At 43.1% G+C, this 18,338-nt stretch overlaps 1 protein-coding gene, 1 long non-coding RNA gene and 1 pseudogene across 2 annotated transcripts; 2 read left to right on the top strand and 1 right to left on the bottom strand.

The window, feature by feature from the left end:
* The first annotated feature begins 814 nt into the window (after nt 1-814).
* Nucleotides 815-1,519, top strand: LOC135341063 (uncharacterized). Its single transcript, XR_010396519.1, has 3 exons — nt 815-1,004; nt 1,077-1,268; nt 1,318-1,519. It is a non-coding gene; the product is annotated as an uncharacterized LOC135341063 (long non-coding RNA).
* Nucleotides 1,520-3,653: 2,134 nt separating this feature from the next.
* LOC135341064 (uncharacterized) lies at nt 3,654-6,961 on the bottom strand (annotated as a pseudogene).
* Nucleotides 6,962-11,736: 4,775 nt separating this feature from the next.
* LOC135341235 (uncharacterized) lies at nt 11,737-16,785 on the top strand. Its single transcript, XM_064537750.1, has one exon. It carries the CDS (start codon nt 11,737-11,739, stop codon nt 16,783-16,785), a length of 5,049 nt encoding a protein of 1,682 aa, XP_064393820.1.
* Nucleotides 16,786-18,338: the final 1,553 nt, after the last annotated feature.

An 18,338-nucleotide genomic window follows, 5' to 3' on the forward strand; every position in this document is an offset into this window, starting at 1 on the left:
GTAAATGTCCCGAAATATGCGACTATAATTATATGTGCATGTATAATATTTCTGTACTGTATGTTGTGATACTAATTCGTTCTCAAGGTTCTCCTGTTCTCCGCGTTTTAACGGTTCTCCTATTCTCCACGTTCTTTGCATTTTCATGGTTCTCTTTGTTCTCTGTGTTCCTTGCGTTCTCCTGTTCTCCGTATTATCACGGTTCTCTGCGCTCTGAATACGATCGTCGCATTGAGCGGCTTGTTTTGAGGTCAACGCACAGCTGGCCTCGAGACTTGTATCTCTGCTTTTGAGCAAAATTGGCGAAAATAAAATTTTACCCCCCCTCGTTTTAAGCTTACAGGCACTAAAAACTAGACTAGAAGTAATCCGCAAGAGAAGTTTAGAGAAATCCCGGCCAATTAGTGATCATAATTAGTCTGATAGAATCTAAACACACAATCTAGACTAGTAGATCATCTAGCTAAGCCTAAGGTATAGCTAGCTATAGTGCTTGCAAACTTCCAGTTCCAAGTCCATGTCCAGCTTGCTGCAGGCAAAGTTTTATTAGTCGTAGACCTCTGCGTGGGCAGTCCAACATCTCTAGCTCAGTATGCCCACGCTCATTTTCACCCTTCTACCACCCTTCTACCCTCACGCGACTTCCCAATACTTTTTCCTAACTCTACGTCTATTTCTTTCTTTATTCCTCCAATTAATACCGTATTTTATCTCATTGAACGAATAATACAGTATTTTATCTTATTGAACAATTATGGATAAAGAACAAAAGGCGATAATAACGGGAAGGTTTCCATATGCTGACTCAACAAATATTATTTGTTGCTGACTCAGCACTCTATATGCAATTTTAAATCAGCTAGCTAGCTAGCTACATTAGTTCTAGCAACTCTTCAATCTATGGTTCTAGTGAGGCAGAGCTCATGTCAATGATTCTTCCAGAGACTAGACTCATGCATATAGATCTACACTACTGTGGACTAGACTCATCTACTTGTAAGAAGGTAAAAGGTATATAAAAAGGAGGAACCTCAGTCTGACTTTATCAATACCTGCTTCTATACAACCAACTACAGGTAGTACTGTACTGTATGTAGGTGGCTGTTGATTATGTCAAGAATTGCCAGCATGAACTCGTGAGCATCTTCTTGGTTTATACCTGTTTGGAGCGTGGTATGACTATCCTATATAGCCGAATGTCTTTGTCTATCGCTATATAGGGTTGGACAGAAGGGTTATGGCTGCCAGTGATGCATCTCAATAAAAAAGTAAGCAGCTTTTTATTTTATTCTAATAACAATTACTATCACTTTTCAGCTGAGAGTTTTCAGCTGAGAGTTTCCAGAGGAAGAAACGTGGGATACATGCAGCCTCACTATACATGATAACTTTTCACTTCACTTCACTTCCCTGAACATAATTTCTGTTACAAGTTTTACATCAAATGTGCATTAATAGTCTCTGTACCATGACTGGTATAATCAATGAAACTTGGAAGCAAAGCATGTGTTTCAAATGTTTATGCATGCCTCCTCCAACATGCAATAATTATGATCAACACTGAAACCATAATTATGAACCACTAACTCAGCCATAATGTATTTAATAGGATTGGCTTACATACAATAAATTTATAAGGCTCTTGATAGCACCAGGGGCACTCCAGAGGGCCAGGGAGCACTCTCTTGTGCTCCTGATAGCACAAGAAAATATATAGAGGGCGATCATAATTCGAAAGTGCCAAGTCAGCATATGGAAACCTTCCTGTTAATATCACCATTCTAAAGAACAGAAAAAGGAGAGCCTGTGTAGAGGCTAGATTTACACAAGCTGTAGCCCAGAGTCACCAGTCCCTTTTCTCCCGCCGCCCCCGTCCAACCAGAGAAAAGGGAGTGGCTTGCGAGTCTACTAGCTCGCAGCATGCAAGATAGCCTGAAGGCAGAGGAGGTACGACACGGTCACATGACCAGCCAAAAGGATTATGAATCTCATTAACTTGTGCATGAATATCATTCAAGACTGTGTACTTTGATAGTGGATTTGGTTTGGCGTGTATCTTTCAAGAAATACACTTGATGTTTCTAAGATCAGGATGGTTGATTGCTGGGCTTATACTGATGTGAAATAGCTTTTCAACCAGTTTCAACCACCACTTAGATTTTGAGATATTATTGTTTTTAGTGTAATTCTGTTTTAGAGTATTTATTAAGTATTCTGTGCCTGCATTCAGGATAGGATCACTGCCAACATCTGAGCCTTGGTTCTTACAACAAATCTAATCTCTACTTGTAAAGCTCTAGCTACTAGCCAGCAACAAATTCACTGAGTTTTATGCTCTCAACTTGTTTCTTTATGGCGCTTACTTGCCACCAGTTGAATGTCGTCATTGGAATGCATTTTTAACGACTTCTTTGTCTTTCTTGCCTCAATCAAGACATACCAGCCACGTGAGCTTAACCGCGTGTCGTACCTCCTCTGGCCTGAAGGTAGTCTGGCCCCAGACCACTCCCTTGCACGTGATCTGACATGTGCCAGGGAGAGGGTCTGGCATTTAGAGTCACTTTTCTTGGTTCAGATGTCAAAATTTGACATCTCCAACCACTTCACAGAGGAGGTTGATAGTACTTGACCTTTGTCATTTTTAAAACTATGCCAGTAGGCAATGGCTAACTTAAATTCCTGTATACATCAACTAAAAATGTTATTTCAAGTACAGAGAATCTTTCAAATCTCCCTAAATCTGTATAGGAGTAGAGATAATAGCCAGCCAGTTTTAGCATCGTCACCACGCCCATTTCCGACATGCCCACTTTTGACTGTAGAAAAGTGACTCTGTTTGCCAGACTCTCTCCCCTGGGAGGAGTCTGGCCTCGAGACTAGCCTGAAGGCAGAGGAGGTACGACACGGTCACATGACCAGCCAAAAGAATTATGAATCTCATTAACTTGTGCATGAATATCATTCAAGACTGTGTACTTTGATAGTGGATTGGTTTGGCGTGTATCTTTCAAGAAATACACTTGATGTTTCTAATATCAGAATAGTTGATTGCTGGGCTTATACTGATGTGAAATAGCTTTCAACCAGTTTCAACCACCACTTAGATTTTGAGATATTATTGTTTTTAGTGTAATTCTGTTTTAGAGTATTTAATAAGTGTTCTGTGCCTGTATTCAGGATAGGATCACTGCCAATATCTGAGCCTTGGTTCTTACAAGAAATCTAATCTCTACTTGTAATACTCTAGCTTCTTTATGGCGCTTACTTGCCACCAGTTGAATGTCGTCATTGGAATGCATTTTTAACGACTTCTTTGTCTTTCTTGCCTCAATCAAGACATATCAGCCACGTGAGCTTAACCGCGTGTCGTACCTCCTCTGGCCTGAAGGCGCCATGGAAGCAGATTGGTTGCCTAGTTCGTTCCTAGTATAAGTTGGCTTGGTTACAACTTCTCTTCTGTAAACGGACTTCCGAGCTGCTACCAGAACTCTGTTCATTTCGACTTATAGTACACAGCCAAAAATCCACGGGGCGTGTCAGGTCCGTTACAGGACGTTTACCACATCCTGATACAGGACCGTTGGGTAGACACTACTAAACAGGCCGTTCACACACAGCCTGTAAAGTACAGTAAACAGCCCGATTTAATAAGCTAGTATCATGCTTCAAAAGGTCACAATTCAAAGACAAAGAAGACAAGAACAAGATATATTATATAATTATATTAATTTCTGTTCAGCTACATTATGTCTCTCATTATCATGTCCGTGTCTTCACATCCCCACGGTGGCACTGCAGATAAAAACAACCAGTTGAACCATACGTCACATAAGTATACTAACTTACTGTATTTATATTCGTCTTGTTTTTGTGCACAAAGATAGACTCTGAGGAGAAGAGGCTGGGAATTATACAAAAATACACCACTGCTTACCGGCGTACTATGAAATCAGTGAACAGCTTGAAGGGCCGTTCTTCATCTCCGAGATAGCTCGCCAGCTGTATCCTATTCACATAGATTAAACTAAGTTGCTTACCAGGCAATTGTTGCATTCTCTTTATCATTCGTCTAAAAACTTCAATCTATGAGGCATATAATGCATCACCAAACACATACAAAATAATGGCACTTACCTAACACATCCAGACTCCAACTCGGCATGCCAATAAAGAAATCTATTAAGGTATAGCCAGCTCCGCAGCGATAATTGCCTTGCCGCGAGAAGATCTGGCTCCTCTTATTGCCTGGATCGAGGATCTAAGCAGTGAAAAGGAGAGGCGGCATCTTAGCCAGTTGAGGGTTTTGCAGTACTGATTGTCCCATTTGTGCGAGAGCAGGGAAGCCAATCGTTTGTGGAAGGTTGTGGCCTCTCTGCCCATCCCTCCAGTAGTAGACATTACCAAGGGTGTAAATGATGCATGTTCAATTTCTCTTACTCTCTGTTCATAAGATCTTTTCTTCTCTCTTTCATGTTTCTTGTAGCAAGCAGTTAGTGGGCCTTTGTTTGATGGGGCATGGGGATTGAACACTCTTACATCGAAGTAGGTCTTTTCCAGTCTGCCTCCCCATACCCCGTTCGCTGAGATGTCTAGACGAGCTCCCTCTTGAGTGTTGGCTGTAGCACACCGGAGTGTTTCTTCACAGTAATTGGCTGCAGGTCCGGTTCTATGCGAACGTCGTTACATACTTCAGTGAGCAGGTCCGCGGTTAAGTCTCTTATCTCGTTGTGCCTAATAGTCGGAAAACCTCCTTTGGCACACGAGAGAGCAGCGTGTTCAGTAGAAAAGGCTTTGCCGCAGTCACAATTTGTTGGAGTGTTTGTTGGGTTCCAGCCATATCTCAATGCTAGGGCATCTTGGAAAGCTCCCTTGTGTAGGGTAAAGCCATGTTCTGACAGTGGGAGTGCCGTCAGCCATGAGGAAGCTCCCTTCTTGCTGGCAAGATCCATTGCTCTTTGCAGAGTGTCTGGGAGAAGTTGATTTAGCTCAGTGGCTTTTGACTTGTTCTCATGATTATTCAATCTCCTAACATCTTTCTTCTGGGCCAGTTGTGTGTCAAGAGTTTCCAATCTATAAGCATGGTCCTGCAATTGAATTCCATCAATGAGAGGCCCACAAATAGCTAGTGAGGATCGGAATTCCCTTTTTGCCTTCTTCGATGGAATGCTGATGCCCAGTCCCCCTAGGCTGGCAGGTAGTGCATGTAGGGTTGTTTCGAGGTTATTTGGTGGTGGTCTCCCCGTAAGGGCTGGAATTAGGTTTGCTTGGATACATTCATCAAGCGGTTGTAACAGCTGACCAATGGCAGGCATTACTCTGCTCAGATAGGTCCATTTGCTCATTAATCCATGATGTCTTACCTTGGATCTGTACTGTATAGGCTGTGGGAAGTGTATGGTCATGCAGAGCCTCCAAGTAGAAACTTTTCTTTTCAGTATTAATCAGCGTATTTAACCCTTTAACCGTCGGATTCTTAATTAACAGTGAAGTGAAATGTCTGTAAATTCTCTATCGGGTTTCCAGAGCAATAAAATGCCTAGCAACAATATACCAATAGAATGCCCATACAACAATGAATAAAATGGTGCAACATGTGTTGCCATAACAACCACGGTTATTACGCTTACCCGTTTTTATCATTTTAAATGCTCGGCCAGCGGTGAGATAAAATCCAAAAATTTTTTTTTATGGATCAGCCTATCATATGGTATAAAGGCTTGATTTTCACATCATATGATTTTCACATCATATGAATTGACGATTGACGATTAAAGGGTTAATTAATGATAATTTTCAGTATAAAACGATTGGAAATGAGATGAAATGCTGTTTAGTGGCTTTGTAATTGCCCCGCCCCTTCAATAAAGGGGCGTGGCAAGCGAGACTTCGTTTTAATTAAATAAAAAGAAGCCAGTTTAGGCCACTCCAAATGAGACTGTAGTTTCCCGTCCAACTCGTGCTTCCTGCTTTAGCTACCTCATTGATAGTCATTATGGCCCTAATTATCAATGAAATATTGAAATAACTTTTTTCTTGTTCTTTGTTGCCTCTAAGCACATTGGTTGGCTGAATTTTTGTGGCTAATCATTGATGACGGACCAATTTATAATTATATTCATAGTAATGAATAATGATAATACTGCTCACATCCGCTTTTATAATTTACTGGAGTCTCTGACGGGAAACTACTAGTCGGGCGCCGCCGCCCTCTACCGTTGCCCGGAAGGAGGTCGGGAATCAAGCCTATCCACAGTTTTGTTCTGTTGTTGGAAATCCAACAATTCCACCAGCTCCAATCAGATTGCAGTATCTCAAGGGGATTGATCACACCCACTCAACTGTGTACCACGTGTGAATTTTGCACACGTTGGATTGAGAGGCGAGGCCAACACCCACTTTAATAAATGATATTCATCGCTATTGGTTAGCACCCACATAGAATGAATGATATTCATGATACTATTGTGTAACAGGCCAGAACAAAACTGTGGATAGGCTTGATTCCCGACCTCCTTCAAGGAGGGCGGCGGCGCTCGACTAGGAAACTACAGTCTCATTTGGAGTGGCCTTAGTAATAATATAGGAGTGGCTATTTTAAGCTTACCTTTGCTTGCCTACTAGCCTGGCATAGCTGAAGAGAGCTGGTCTAGACACCGTCAGGCGTCTAGAGCTAGCTGTGTTGTTTCTTCTGGCTGGTTGCTGCGCAGTAAGTGGAGGGAGGGGCTGACTAATTGAACAGAGAGGGGGAGTGGCTCTGTACCTTTCGCTTTGAGGGAGGGGCTGGCTGCTCATATTCTGTCCAGGCTGCGCAAGGATTTGAGTGTGGACAGCAGCCCTGGTGTGTGGACGAGCTCTCTTTTCCTGGCCTAGTTGTCTTCTAGACTCGAGACCATCTGTTCGTTATCTGAAAGAACCCCTGGTCAAGTTCCAATGTACGTAGCACTTGTCCAACGGTCCAGGAATTTCTTGGACCGGTAATTGCCCATGCCCACGCAAGGTCCGCCCCAAGGTGTATTACCCATGAATATCATTATGATGCTATAAAACGCTGACTCAGCTGGACGAGTGCTACATTGGAACTTGACCAGGCGTTCTTTCAGATAACGAACGGCTGGTCTCGAGGCTAGCATTGCTTGTGAGAATGGTAATGGGAATTGCTTTCTTCACCCTGTAGCCGGCGAGATTGGATATGATATCAGTACAGTGTACTAATGTCATTACTTCCTGCAGCTTTATACGACAGGACTGGCAGATTAGAAATTGCTTGGTTTGACAAACAGTTTTGGAAGTTTCTTTGCTGTTGCTTACATGTAGATGTTGACATTGAGTCCAGTCCATTGACTATCACTTGCCCACTGGATTGTGAAATCGGTGAATGTATTGCCAGTATAGCCACGCATTGGTAAATTGTTTGGGACTGTGGGACTGTAGGACAGTACATGTAAGTACCGTTACGTAGGTACGTAGATCTGATGTCTGAACCATGCCAGTCGTACATGGCACACAAGTAGATCGAGGTAGAGAGTGTCACACCGTGTACCAGCTGATAGAGGAACATAAGTTAGTATGCCTGTATGGTGGCAGAGTACCAGGAGGTACCTGTATCTCAGTAGATGCATAGATTGAAGAGCTACTCTTCAATCTATGGTAGATGTTAGCTTCGTCTTCAGACTTGCTCTGCGTAACAGCTTGTGTCTCGTTCTCATTTCTTCATTTCCTCATTTCCTCATTTCCTCATTTCTGTTTTATCACAACCCCTCATCAAGACGGGTTGTTATAAAACAGGGAATGAGAAATGAGGAAATGAGAAATAAGAAATGAGGAAATAAGAAATAGGAAATGAAGAAATAAGAAATAGAATAATAATAATACATGTAATATATTTATGGTTACAATCATCACCATGGCATTAATTTTCATCACAATAATTATGACATTATTATAAATATAGGTTATAGGCTGAGTCCAAGGTCTCTATGGGGTTTTGAGAACCGAAGGCCCGAGGCTGTAGCATCTCGAGCGTAGCGAGGGTGCTACTAAGGGCCTAAGGGTCTCAAAACTCCATAGTGACCGTTGGACGAGGCCTATAACTGATTTAGAATAGTGCTAAGCAAGCTAAGCTATTATTAACACAAAGAAGACTCTGTTTCTACAAACCTCAAGCAACATTAAAGCTTTGCTCTGGCTAGTCTACATAAAAAAAAATCACATTGAAGGCAGTTTCTGTCTCTTGCATAACAAAAACGGTTAATAGAAAGTTGCTATTCTACTTAGTAGTTAGCTCTGCACTAGAGCACTAGCTATTGGTAGCTGCAAGAGTGAGATAAAAGCTACAAAGCGGCACTGCAGAACACAAAGACTTTTAAAATTAGTTTTTAATGATGCACTGCATCATCGTTACTATGACTTTGTGTGTACTTGTGCATGTATAAAACAGATGTTGCTAAGCATTCCATGTATGATTGTATGTATCATGTAAAAAATGTTAAATGCATGTAGTGAACATAATTATAATAGACCTCCATAGAAGACCTCTGAATGACTGAGAGGTCTCTATAAAGGACCTCCAAGTAACCAATCAGATTGCACCATTTGTGACAAGCATTTTCTAATAATAATCAAAACTAAAAAACATTTGCAATGTGAACGTTGCTAGGATTGCCAGGAAAAGGAAAAGCGCGAAAAAGCGAAGAAACAAGAAATTCGGCGTGTGCATAACTCCAATCCGTTACAACTTCATTCCTGTTTTAAGCAATTTTTTGTTTTTGTTTTTGTGCTTTTCCGCAAATCCTTCAGTAATTTTTATGAATTTTTTGCAAGGTATGTATTGTGTTTGTGATGTTTTCCCTTACAGTGTTGAGGAAACATGCAAGTGTTGGATGTGTGAGTGGATGCATTGTGAATTCTTCTCGGTTCATTTTTACCCAACTTGTGTTTTGATTCTAAAATCATTATCAACAGTAGGCCACTCGACTGTACACATGTTCATGACGTTGTAACGGATTGGAGTTATGCACTTGCCGAATTTCTTGTTTCTTCGCTTTTTCGCGCTTTTCCTTTTCCTGGCAATCCTAGCAGATAAATGTGACATTGATTAATTTGTTTTTGTCCTGTAATCTTGTTGAAGATTGTTGGTGCATACATGTTATACCTTATTACGTAATATTTACTACAATTCAAACCATAATTTGCTGCTGTTAAGTTGTACTTTTGGACTCTAGTATTTAGCCTCACTATTGTTTAACATTTCTAGCCTCGTTCCCAGGCCTTACTTTTTCCTACTGTTGTCACTGTTCATCCGTAAACATAAGAAAGACATAGTGAGGCAGCAAAGAAAGAAATGGGCGTACAGTTAAGAAAAAGTAAGGCCTGGTTTGGGAAATCGCGTGATCCACAAGGATTTTTATGAACGTGGGCGATATGTAGCCCACAATCGTGACGTAAGGTATTCTCCCACGCATTCAGAGTAAGACTGTACTGTACTGTACTGCACTGAGACAACCACCAAGCTGTGCTGCAAGTCAGATCAGAGAACCAGCGTGGCCAGCTCTGGTGGCAGTAGCTACCTGCTTAGCCTCGATTCCAAGCCGCTGAGAAAGGCGGCCTGGTATACACTGTTTACGCATGCGCCAGAATTACCAAGAATCTTGGTAATCGTAAATTGCAGTATATTTATCAGTATTCTTATTCCGCATTAGTTTGTAAAACATTGATATCCGTTTCATTCATAATGATGTCATTGAAAAAAGAAATCTAGTCCAAGTTGTGTAATGGCTGCTACCTTCTCTTCTGCTCTTGTGTACGCGTTATCCTGTGTTGGAATACCAGGTCTAGTCTTGAAAGACAAGCAGCTGGAGGCGTTGAAGTGTCTGTACGCTGGTGTTTATGTGGGTACCGTACCGACCGGCTATGGCAAGTCCCAGAGCAAGTCCATCTGCTTTCCAGACACTCCCTTTCTTGATTGATGTGAAGCTTGACAGGACCAGTGCACCTCTCACTTCCTCTTGTTTCTCTGAGTGAAGCCATCTTCAAAGTGTTGGTGTGTCTGTTCGACGTTCAGTGCCATTCTCTCTGGAAGGAAGTATTGTTGTGACATTTGCCGAAAATTGGTCACAGAGTAAGTACGTGGTATCTGATCCGAGAACTGTGTGGCCTGAATGTGTATCCGATCCGAGGGACTTGTTGCTTGAGTGTGTATCCGGACTTGTTGCTTGAGTGTGTATTAATGGATAGTGCTTTCAATGGTAAATCTATTGTGTAAATCAATAAGTAGTCCTCACATTATGTTACGTCACAGCCACTGTACTTATCCACATTTATTTTTTACCCACAGGTTTAACTAATTTCTTATGAGATTAACTTGTTGCCTGAGTGTGTATCCGATCCAAGCCTCAAATTAATGAATAAATCTACAGAGCTGATGTTTTACTTAGCTGTCTCTGTCTACAGTATATGCAGAGAGGTAGCCTCTTCTTTTTCTTTTTTCTGTTCTTTATCACAATAAGATAAAATACGTTCAATGAGATAAATACGGTAAATAATAAATTAATTGTCCACCCACGCGCCAACAGTAAATACCAGGCCCACTATTCAAGGGGCTGGAGTCGAGGCTACTACCTGCTATATGATAGTGATGACTAAGCTATTCTACTATAGCATGTAGAAAGACACAAGAAAAGGTAATAGTGATAGAATCTAAACACACATTCTAGACTAGTAGATCATCTAGCTAAGCCTAAGGTATAGCTAGCTCTATAGTGCTTGCAAACTTCCAGTTCCAAGTCCATGTCCAGCTTGCTGCAGGCAAAGTTTTATTAGTCGTAGACCTCTGCGTGGGCAGTCCAACATCTCTAGCTCAGTATGCCCACGCTCATTTTCACCCTTCTACCACCCTTCTACCCTCACGCGACTTCCCTCCTTTTTCCTAACTCTACGTCTATTTCTTTCTTTATTCCTCCAATTAATACCGTATTTTATCTCATTGAACGAATAATACAGTATTTTATCTTATTGAACGATTGTGATAAAGAACAGAAAAAGGAGAGCCTGTGTAGAGGCTATAACATTTCCTCTCTTTGTTTATGTGAGCCCCACCCAGGGCCTCCATCACTGTACTTTGTGCTCCTGCAGCCATTTTGTACTCACTTTGCTCTCTATCTAAGAATTGTTGGCACAGCAATAGTGAAGTCAATTTGCATGAATGCTTGCTATAGTTTAGTTACAGTATTTCAATTGCATATAGCGGAATAGAACCTGTTTCTATTTAGATCTAGCCTGTCTAGTATCACTTATCTAACTATTTGTCTATACCGAGAAAGGGCTCAAACATTTATTGGTCCTTCGAACCGGATCCTCAACGGATCGCATTGCAAACAAGTTCTTTCTCGTCCTCGCAATCGTTGCTACAGTCTGCACAACGGTGCACGATTCACTTGTCTCTCGGCACAAAGGTGCACAATTGTTTGTTTATCGCTCGCACAAAGGTGCATTCGCTTGTCTATCGCTCGCACAAGGGTGCATTCGCTTGCACACACGGGTGCATTGCACAAGGGTGCTCCATTGTAAATCGTTAACTTCTGTCGCACAAGGGTGCAAAACGTTGTTTTCGCTCAGCCCAAGGTGTGCTGTATTGTTTTTGTTTGGTTTTCATTCTGCACATAGGTGCAACTCGACGGAGCAACACTGAACTCATACTTTGATCAATAATTTATCTCAAACTCAATTCACAGCAGTGTTATGGCTGACTTAGCGACTCTCAAGAGACGAAGAGGTACTATAAAGGCTAGCCTTGCTAGGCTCACCACGAAACTAGCTGAACTGGAAGACTCGGATCGGGACGCATCCTTCTCAACCCATGCCCAACAGTACGTTAAGAAGCTTGAAACACTTGATGCTAGCTTCAAAACTCATCACCTCGCTATTATGGACATTGAAAAGGAAGAGCAACTTGGCGCAGAGCAAGAAGCTCTTGATCAACACGACGAAGATATCAAGACCCTATCTGTGAGATTGCAAGTGTTATTGTCCTCTACTGCTACTTTGACTGTGACACCTCCTGAGACTCGCTACCTCCCAGACCGTGCCGTTCTTGAGCGTCGCTCAGCACAACCGCAAGAAAGGCTCCTAGCCATCAGTGAAGACGTCTCTAGACTCTCGGGTGATCCCAGCGAACTCCATCTAGTTTTTCTTCATCAAGAACAACTATCAGACCTCAAGAAGGAACTGTCAGACCTCAGAAACGAAGTACTGGTAATCACCACAGACACCTCAGATGTACTCTGGGTGGATACACAACGACAAGACAGAAGTATATTTGATGCATCTGTGAAAGTTAAGAAGCTGCTACACAGCCCACCCTCTGATCCAACTGAAACTCTCACACCAGAACCTCATGGTGTCAAGCTACCTAAGATCGATGTACCCACATTCGACGGCGATATGTTACACTGGAAAACATTTTGGGAACAATTTGACATAGCGATCGACGGCCGTTCAGACATTTCCAACACGGAAAAACTGGTGTACTTACGTCACTCCCTCAAAGATTGTACAGCTAAATCTGTAATAGAAGGATTGTCTCACACTGGTGATCAGTATGCTGAAGCTATTGCCTCCCTGAAGTCTCGCTATGACCGTCCTCGCATCATCCACCAAGCCCATGTCAGAAAAATCTATGAAGTGGCTAATCTGAAGGAAGGCTCAGGAGAGGAACTAAGACAGCTGCATGACACTGTACAGCAGCACTTACGAGCTTTGAAAGCGATGGGTCATGAACCCTCTGGCCCCTTTATCACCTCACTACTTGAGCTGAAGCTGGACAAAGAGACCATGTTCGAATGGCAAAGGGCCAGTCAAGATTCCTCTGACATACCCCACTACAGCAAGATCCTCAATTTCCTCGACCTGCGTGCTCAAGCCTCAGAAACATGCTCAACTGATGCCAAAAAACATCCTCGTTTTGACCAGAAGAAGTTCAACACAAGGACAGTAACCTCCCATACCTCGAGTGCTACAGACGCAACTCCGAAATGTCCCCACTGCAAAACCCAAAGGCATCCTGTATATGTCTGTCCTCAATTCAAGTCGCTTCCTCACGACAAGATGCTGGCTGTGGTCCACACAAACAGTCTGTGTCTCAACTGTCTTCGACCAGGTCACATTGTAAGAAATTGTGTCAGCAACAACCGTTGTAGAAAGTGCCAGAAATCTCACCACACTCTACTTCACAATGAAGCGAAGACTCCACCTGATGAGGAAACTTCTGCATTCGCCGTAGCTCCTATGGTTTCAAGCAATGCCCAGCCTGGCTCCTCAGGGAAAGCCCTTCTGATGACTTGCCAAGTACTACTTCACTCCCCCGATGGCTCGCAAGTCCATGCCCGTGGTCTTATTGACTCTGGCTCCTCAACTTCATTTATCTCTGAGCGCTTGGCACAATCTCTCTGTCTCCCTCGATCGACTCAGAATATCAGAATCTCAGGGATCGCTGGCATATCCCATGGCTCTCCTTTACACTCAATCGCAAGTTTCAAAATCTCTCCTGTCCTCTCACCCAAAGAGCAGCTACAAGTCTCAGCAATCGTTGTGCCACGTGTAACTTGCGATTTACCTATTCAACCTATCCATTTCGACTCAAAATGGAAGCACCTCTCTAACCTCCAACTCGCAGATCCTGACTTTGGACAACCCAACAAGATCGATATACTTTTGGGAGTAGATGTCTACGCCGATGTAGTACTGCAAGGCCGGCGGAGTGGACCTGTTGGGACTCCTGTGGCATTCGAGACAAAGTTTGGGTGGGTTCTCGCTGGAAGAGTAAACAAGCTCACGATCCCATCTGAAGTTACATCTCATCATGTGACAGCTATTTCAGGAGATGATATCCTACGCAAATTCTGGGAATTAGAAGAAGGTCCTAGGGATTGCTCCAACTTCTCTCCAGAAGAACGTTTTGTCATTCAGCACTATGCGAACACTCACACCAAAACAAACACTGGTCGGTTTGTAGTTCCCTTGCCAAAGAATCCTCAAGCGAAGCCACTTGGCGAGTCCAGGTCTTCAGCCATCCGTAGATTTCTCTCATTGGAGCGTTCACTGCACGCAAGAAATCAGTTTCAAGAGTTTGCCTCAGTAATGCAGGAATATGTGGATATGAACCATGCTGAGCTGGTCCCAGAAACAAACTTGAAGAAACCTAGTGAGAAGGTATTTTACTTGCCCATGCATGCCGTTCGCAAGGAAGACAGTACTACTACCAAGCTCCGAGTTGTATTTGATGCTTCTGCGAAGTCAAGCACTGGCGTCTCACTCAACGACACTCTACTAGTTGGACCGACCGTCCATCCTCCTCTCATTGATGTGCTACTCCGTTTCCGGACTCACCGTGTTGCCTTGACCACGGATGTTAGTAAAATGTATCGGGCCATTGATCTAACCATGGATGACAGAGATATGCACAGATTTGTATGGAGAAACGATCCAAACGACCCCCTTTGTGACTACAGGATGACTCGAGTCACATTTGGTGTTTCAGCCTCCTTTTTTGCAGCCAACATGTCGGTAAAACAAAATGCCATTGACCACGCGACAAACTACCCACTGGCCGCAAATGCTGTAAACTACTCATTCTACGTCGACGATGGGTTGACTGGAGCAGACTCCGTCTCTGAAGCTATAGAGTTACAGCGGCAACTTCAAGACCTTTTTTCCCTGGGAGGGTTCCTCCTTCGGAAGTGGACGTCCAGTGAACCATGTGTCATCGAAGACTTGCCCGCTGAATTGAAAGATTCCAAATCTACACAGACTATACCTTCATCTGAAGAATATACCAAAACTCTTGGAATCCAGTGGAACGCCCACAAAGATCACTTCAAGTTGGCTATTGCTAGTCCACCCCCACTCGAAAGCATAACCAAACGTGGGCTACTCTCTGACGTCGCTAAGACATTTGATGTCCTAGGATGGTTCTCACCGTCGACTATCAAAGTCAAAATCCTAATGCAACTACTATGGGAGTGTAAGATTGACTGGGATGATCCTGTCCCTTCTGACATCCAAGATGCGTGGATCCAATGGAGAAAAGAATTACCACTCCTGTCTCAAAAACACATCCCTCGTTGCTACTTTGACAAGAAATCTCAACCTCACTGTCTACAGCTACACGGTTTCTCAGATGCTTCGGAAGTCGCATATGCAGCGGTTGTATACCTACGCATTACGGACAAGTCTGAGAATGCTCAAATCTCTTTGGTAATGTCGAAGACAAAGGTTGCTCCAATCAAGCGGTTGACAATCCCTCGTCTGGAACTATGCGGAGCACAGTTGCTCGCCCAGCTGATACACCACGTCAGACAAGTGCTCGAAATTCCCCTTTCTCATGTTTTTGCTTGGACAGACAGCACTATTGTCCTCAACTGGCTAGATGGATCCCCCAAAAGATTCAAGACCTATGTAGGCAACCGTGTCTCGACCATAGTTGATCTCATTCCACCTGACAAGTGGAGACACGTAGCTGGAACAGAGAACCCTGCTGATTGCGCTTCAAGAGGTCTCTACCCCTCTGAGCTTCTGAATCACTCTTTATGGTGGGACGGTCCGATCTGGCTCAAGGAATCTTCTAGCAGTTGGCCTGAGAAGTTCCCTCTACCTTCAAACAAGAAAGAAATTGAAGAAAGTGAAGTGTCGCTATCTGCACTCACCCTAACTCCTACCCCAATCATACCCGTTGACAGATTCTCTGGATATAGCCACTTGAAACGCATTACTGCATGGATGATTCGTTTTGTAACAAATTTTCAAACAAAAAATCATGCTGAACGAAGCAAGGGAAATCTCTCAATTAGTGAACTGCAAGCAGCTGAGAATTACTGGGTTAAGCTCATTCAGACTACTCACTTTGGATCTGATATTGTATCTCTTCAAAGAAAACATGCTCTCTCTGCCTCCAGTCCACTCTTGCCTCTACAACCATTCATTGATTCTTCAAACCTCCTTCGCGTTGGCGGTAGGAGGCAGCTCTCACAGACGTCCTACCAGTCTCAGCACCAAACCATACTGCATGGGAAGCATCTCCTTACTCATATGATTATACGCGATGAGCATCTACGCCTGTTACATGCTGGTCCAACACTTCTCGGAGCTTCTCTATCCCGGCGCTACCATATAGTTGGTGGACGAAAGTTGATTCGATCCATTGCTCGAAAATGTTTCACCTGCCGTAGATATACAGCAAGACCCAAGCCACAAATGCTTGGACAACTCCCTGTTGAGAGAATTACACCAGGTTTAGTGTTCGACAACGTTGGTGTGGACTATGCTGGTCCAGTCTTAATCAAGTACGGCTACGTACGCAAACCAAAGTTGGTGAAGGCTTACATATGCGTGTTTGTCTCCCTCTCAGTGAAAGCAGTCCACCTGGAGTTGGTGACTGACCTAACATCTGAGGCATTCATTGCTTGTTTCAAACGCTTCATTGCTCGACATGGCCTCCCCTCACTTGTATGGAGCGACAATGGCACAAACTTTACCGGAGCTGCCAGAGAGATCAAGGAACTCTACCAATTCCTCCAGACCCAATCCACTCAAGACGAAGTCAACCGCTACCTTTCTGACAAAGGAGTGACATGGAAATTCATCCCTCAGCGCGCACCTCACTTCGGTGGAATCTGGGAAGCCGCCGTCAAATCAACAAAGACCCACTTAAGACGAGTTTTGGGTGAAGTGAAACTAACTTATGAAGAGCTGTCTACTCTGTTAGCCCAGATTGAGTCCTGTCTCAAAAGCTGACCTCTTGCTTCCCTCGTGAATGACGATGATGGTATAGAAGCACTCACTCCTGGTCACTTTATTATCGGCAAACCTCTCACTGCTCTGCCAGAAACGACCCCCTCAAGCCGATCAATTTCTCTCCTAAAGCGTTGGCAACTTTGCAAATCATTGTTACGGCATTTTTGGAACCGATGGTCCTCAGAGTATGTTACTCAAATTGGACGATTTACGAAATGGCGTCACCCCACCAGAAACATAGAAACTGGCGATTTGGTTCTCATCCATGAGAATTCACCCATACCCACTAAATGGCCACTAGCCAGAGTCGTCAAAGTACACCCTGGAAAAGATAATTTGGTACGCGTAGCCACTGTTAGAACTGCTACCGGAACATATACTCGCCCTGTGACGAAGCTAGCATTGCTTCTACCGAACGATGAACAATGACTGATGCACACCATTTAATTTGTAAGACCACTTGGTCTTGGCCGGCGGTATGTTGGTGCATACATGTTATACCTTATTACGTAATATTTACTACAATTCAAACCATAATTTGCTGCTGTTAAGTTGTACTTTTGGACTCTAGTATTTAGCCTCACTATTGTTTAACATTTCCTCTCTTTGTTTATGTGAGCCCCACCCAGGGCCTCCATCACTATACTTTGTGCTCCTGCAGCCATTTTGTACTCACTTTGCTCTCTATCTAAGAATTGTTGGCACAGCAATAGTGAAGTCAATTTGCATGAATGCTTGCTATAGTTTAGTTACAGTATTTCAATTGCATATAGCGGAATAGAACCTGTTTCTATTTAGATCTAGCCTGTCTAGTATCACTTATCTAACTATTTGTCTATACCGAGAAAGGGCTCAAACAAAGATAATAATAAGTGGTTGTTGGACAAAAGTATATTATACGTCTCGATCCCTTCACTCAGGGAATTGAGGAGTTAGCCTCCTTCACCGGCCTTCTTTTCTCAATAATGAAAGTGAAATACCTAAGAGGAACATCAAAAAGCAAGAAGTTCAAGAAGAGAAGACAGGACTGGAATAAACATTATTTTATTATCTGTAATTTTTATGATAAAAATAATGGCAGCCATGTTTATCTGTAGATGTACTTCCAAGCGCAAAAGCATGGAGGCCTATGGTAGATCCAGTCAGTGCATACGTCTAGCATAAATAGTATACATACCTGAAGTGAGAGAATGGAGAGCTGAGCTGAAGAAAGGAGGTTTTGTGTTGATCGATGTCACAGCCACGCCCACCTCCTCATAAGTTTTTTTTTTTTTTTTTTTTTTTTTTGCCATGTGCGTTGCTGTGGCAGTCATTTAATAAAGATGGCGGAATTGCGTAGGTAAGAAAAGTGGAGCCTGAGAGGTCATCTGCCTCTTGGAAGCGAACGCAATTCTAAGAAAAACGCCCATGGTCCGGGTTCTAGTCGACTAGAGGCTGTATCTAGAATCTTCTAAACATGTTTGTACAAGGAGGAAATGCTTTCCAAGAATGTTACTAACTTACTTAGTCAGTCAGACAAAATGCAGTGAAATATGAAAATAGTGCAATTCTTC

The sequence above is a fragment of the Halichondria panicea genome, chromosome 9 (assembly GCF_963675165.1).
Source record: "Halichondria panicea chromosome 9, odHalPani1.1, whole genome shotgun sequence".
NCBI lineage: Eukaryota > Metazoa > Porifera > Demospongiae > Suberitida > Halichondriidae > Halichondria > Halichondria panicea.

Bases quoted from the DNA above. Each gene is read 5' to 3' on its own strand.
- LOC135341235 (XM_064537750.1), top strand. From the start codon at position 11,737: ATGGCTGACTTAGCGACTCTCAAGAGACGAAGAGGTACTATAAAGGCT.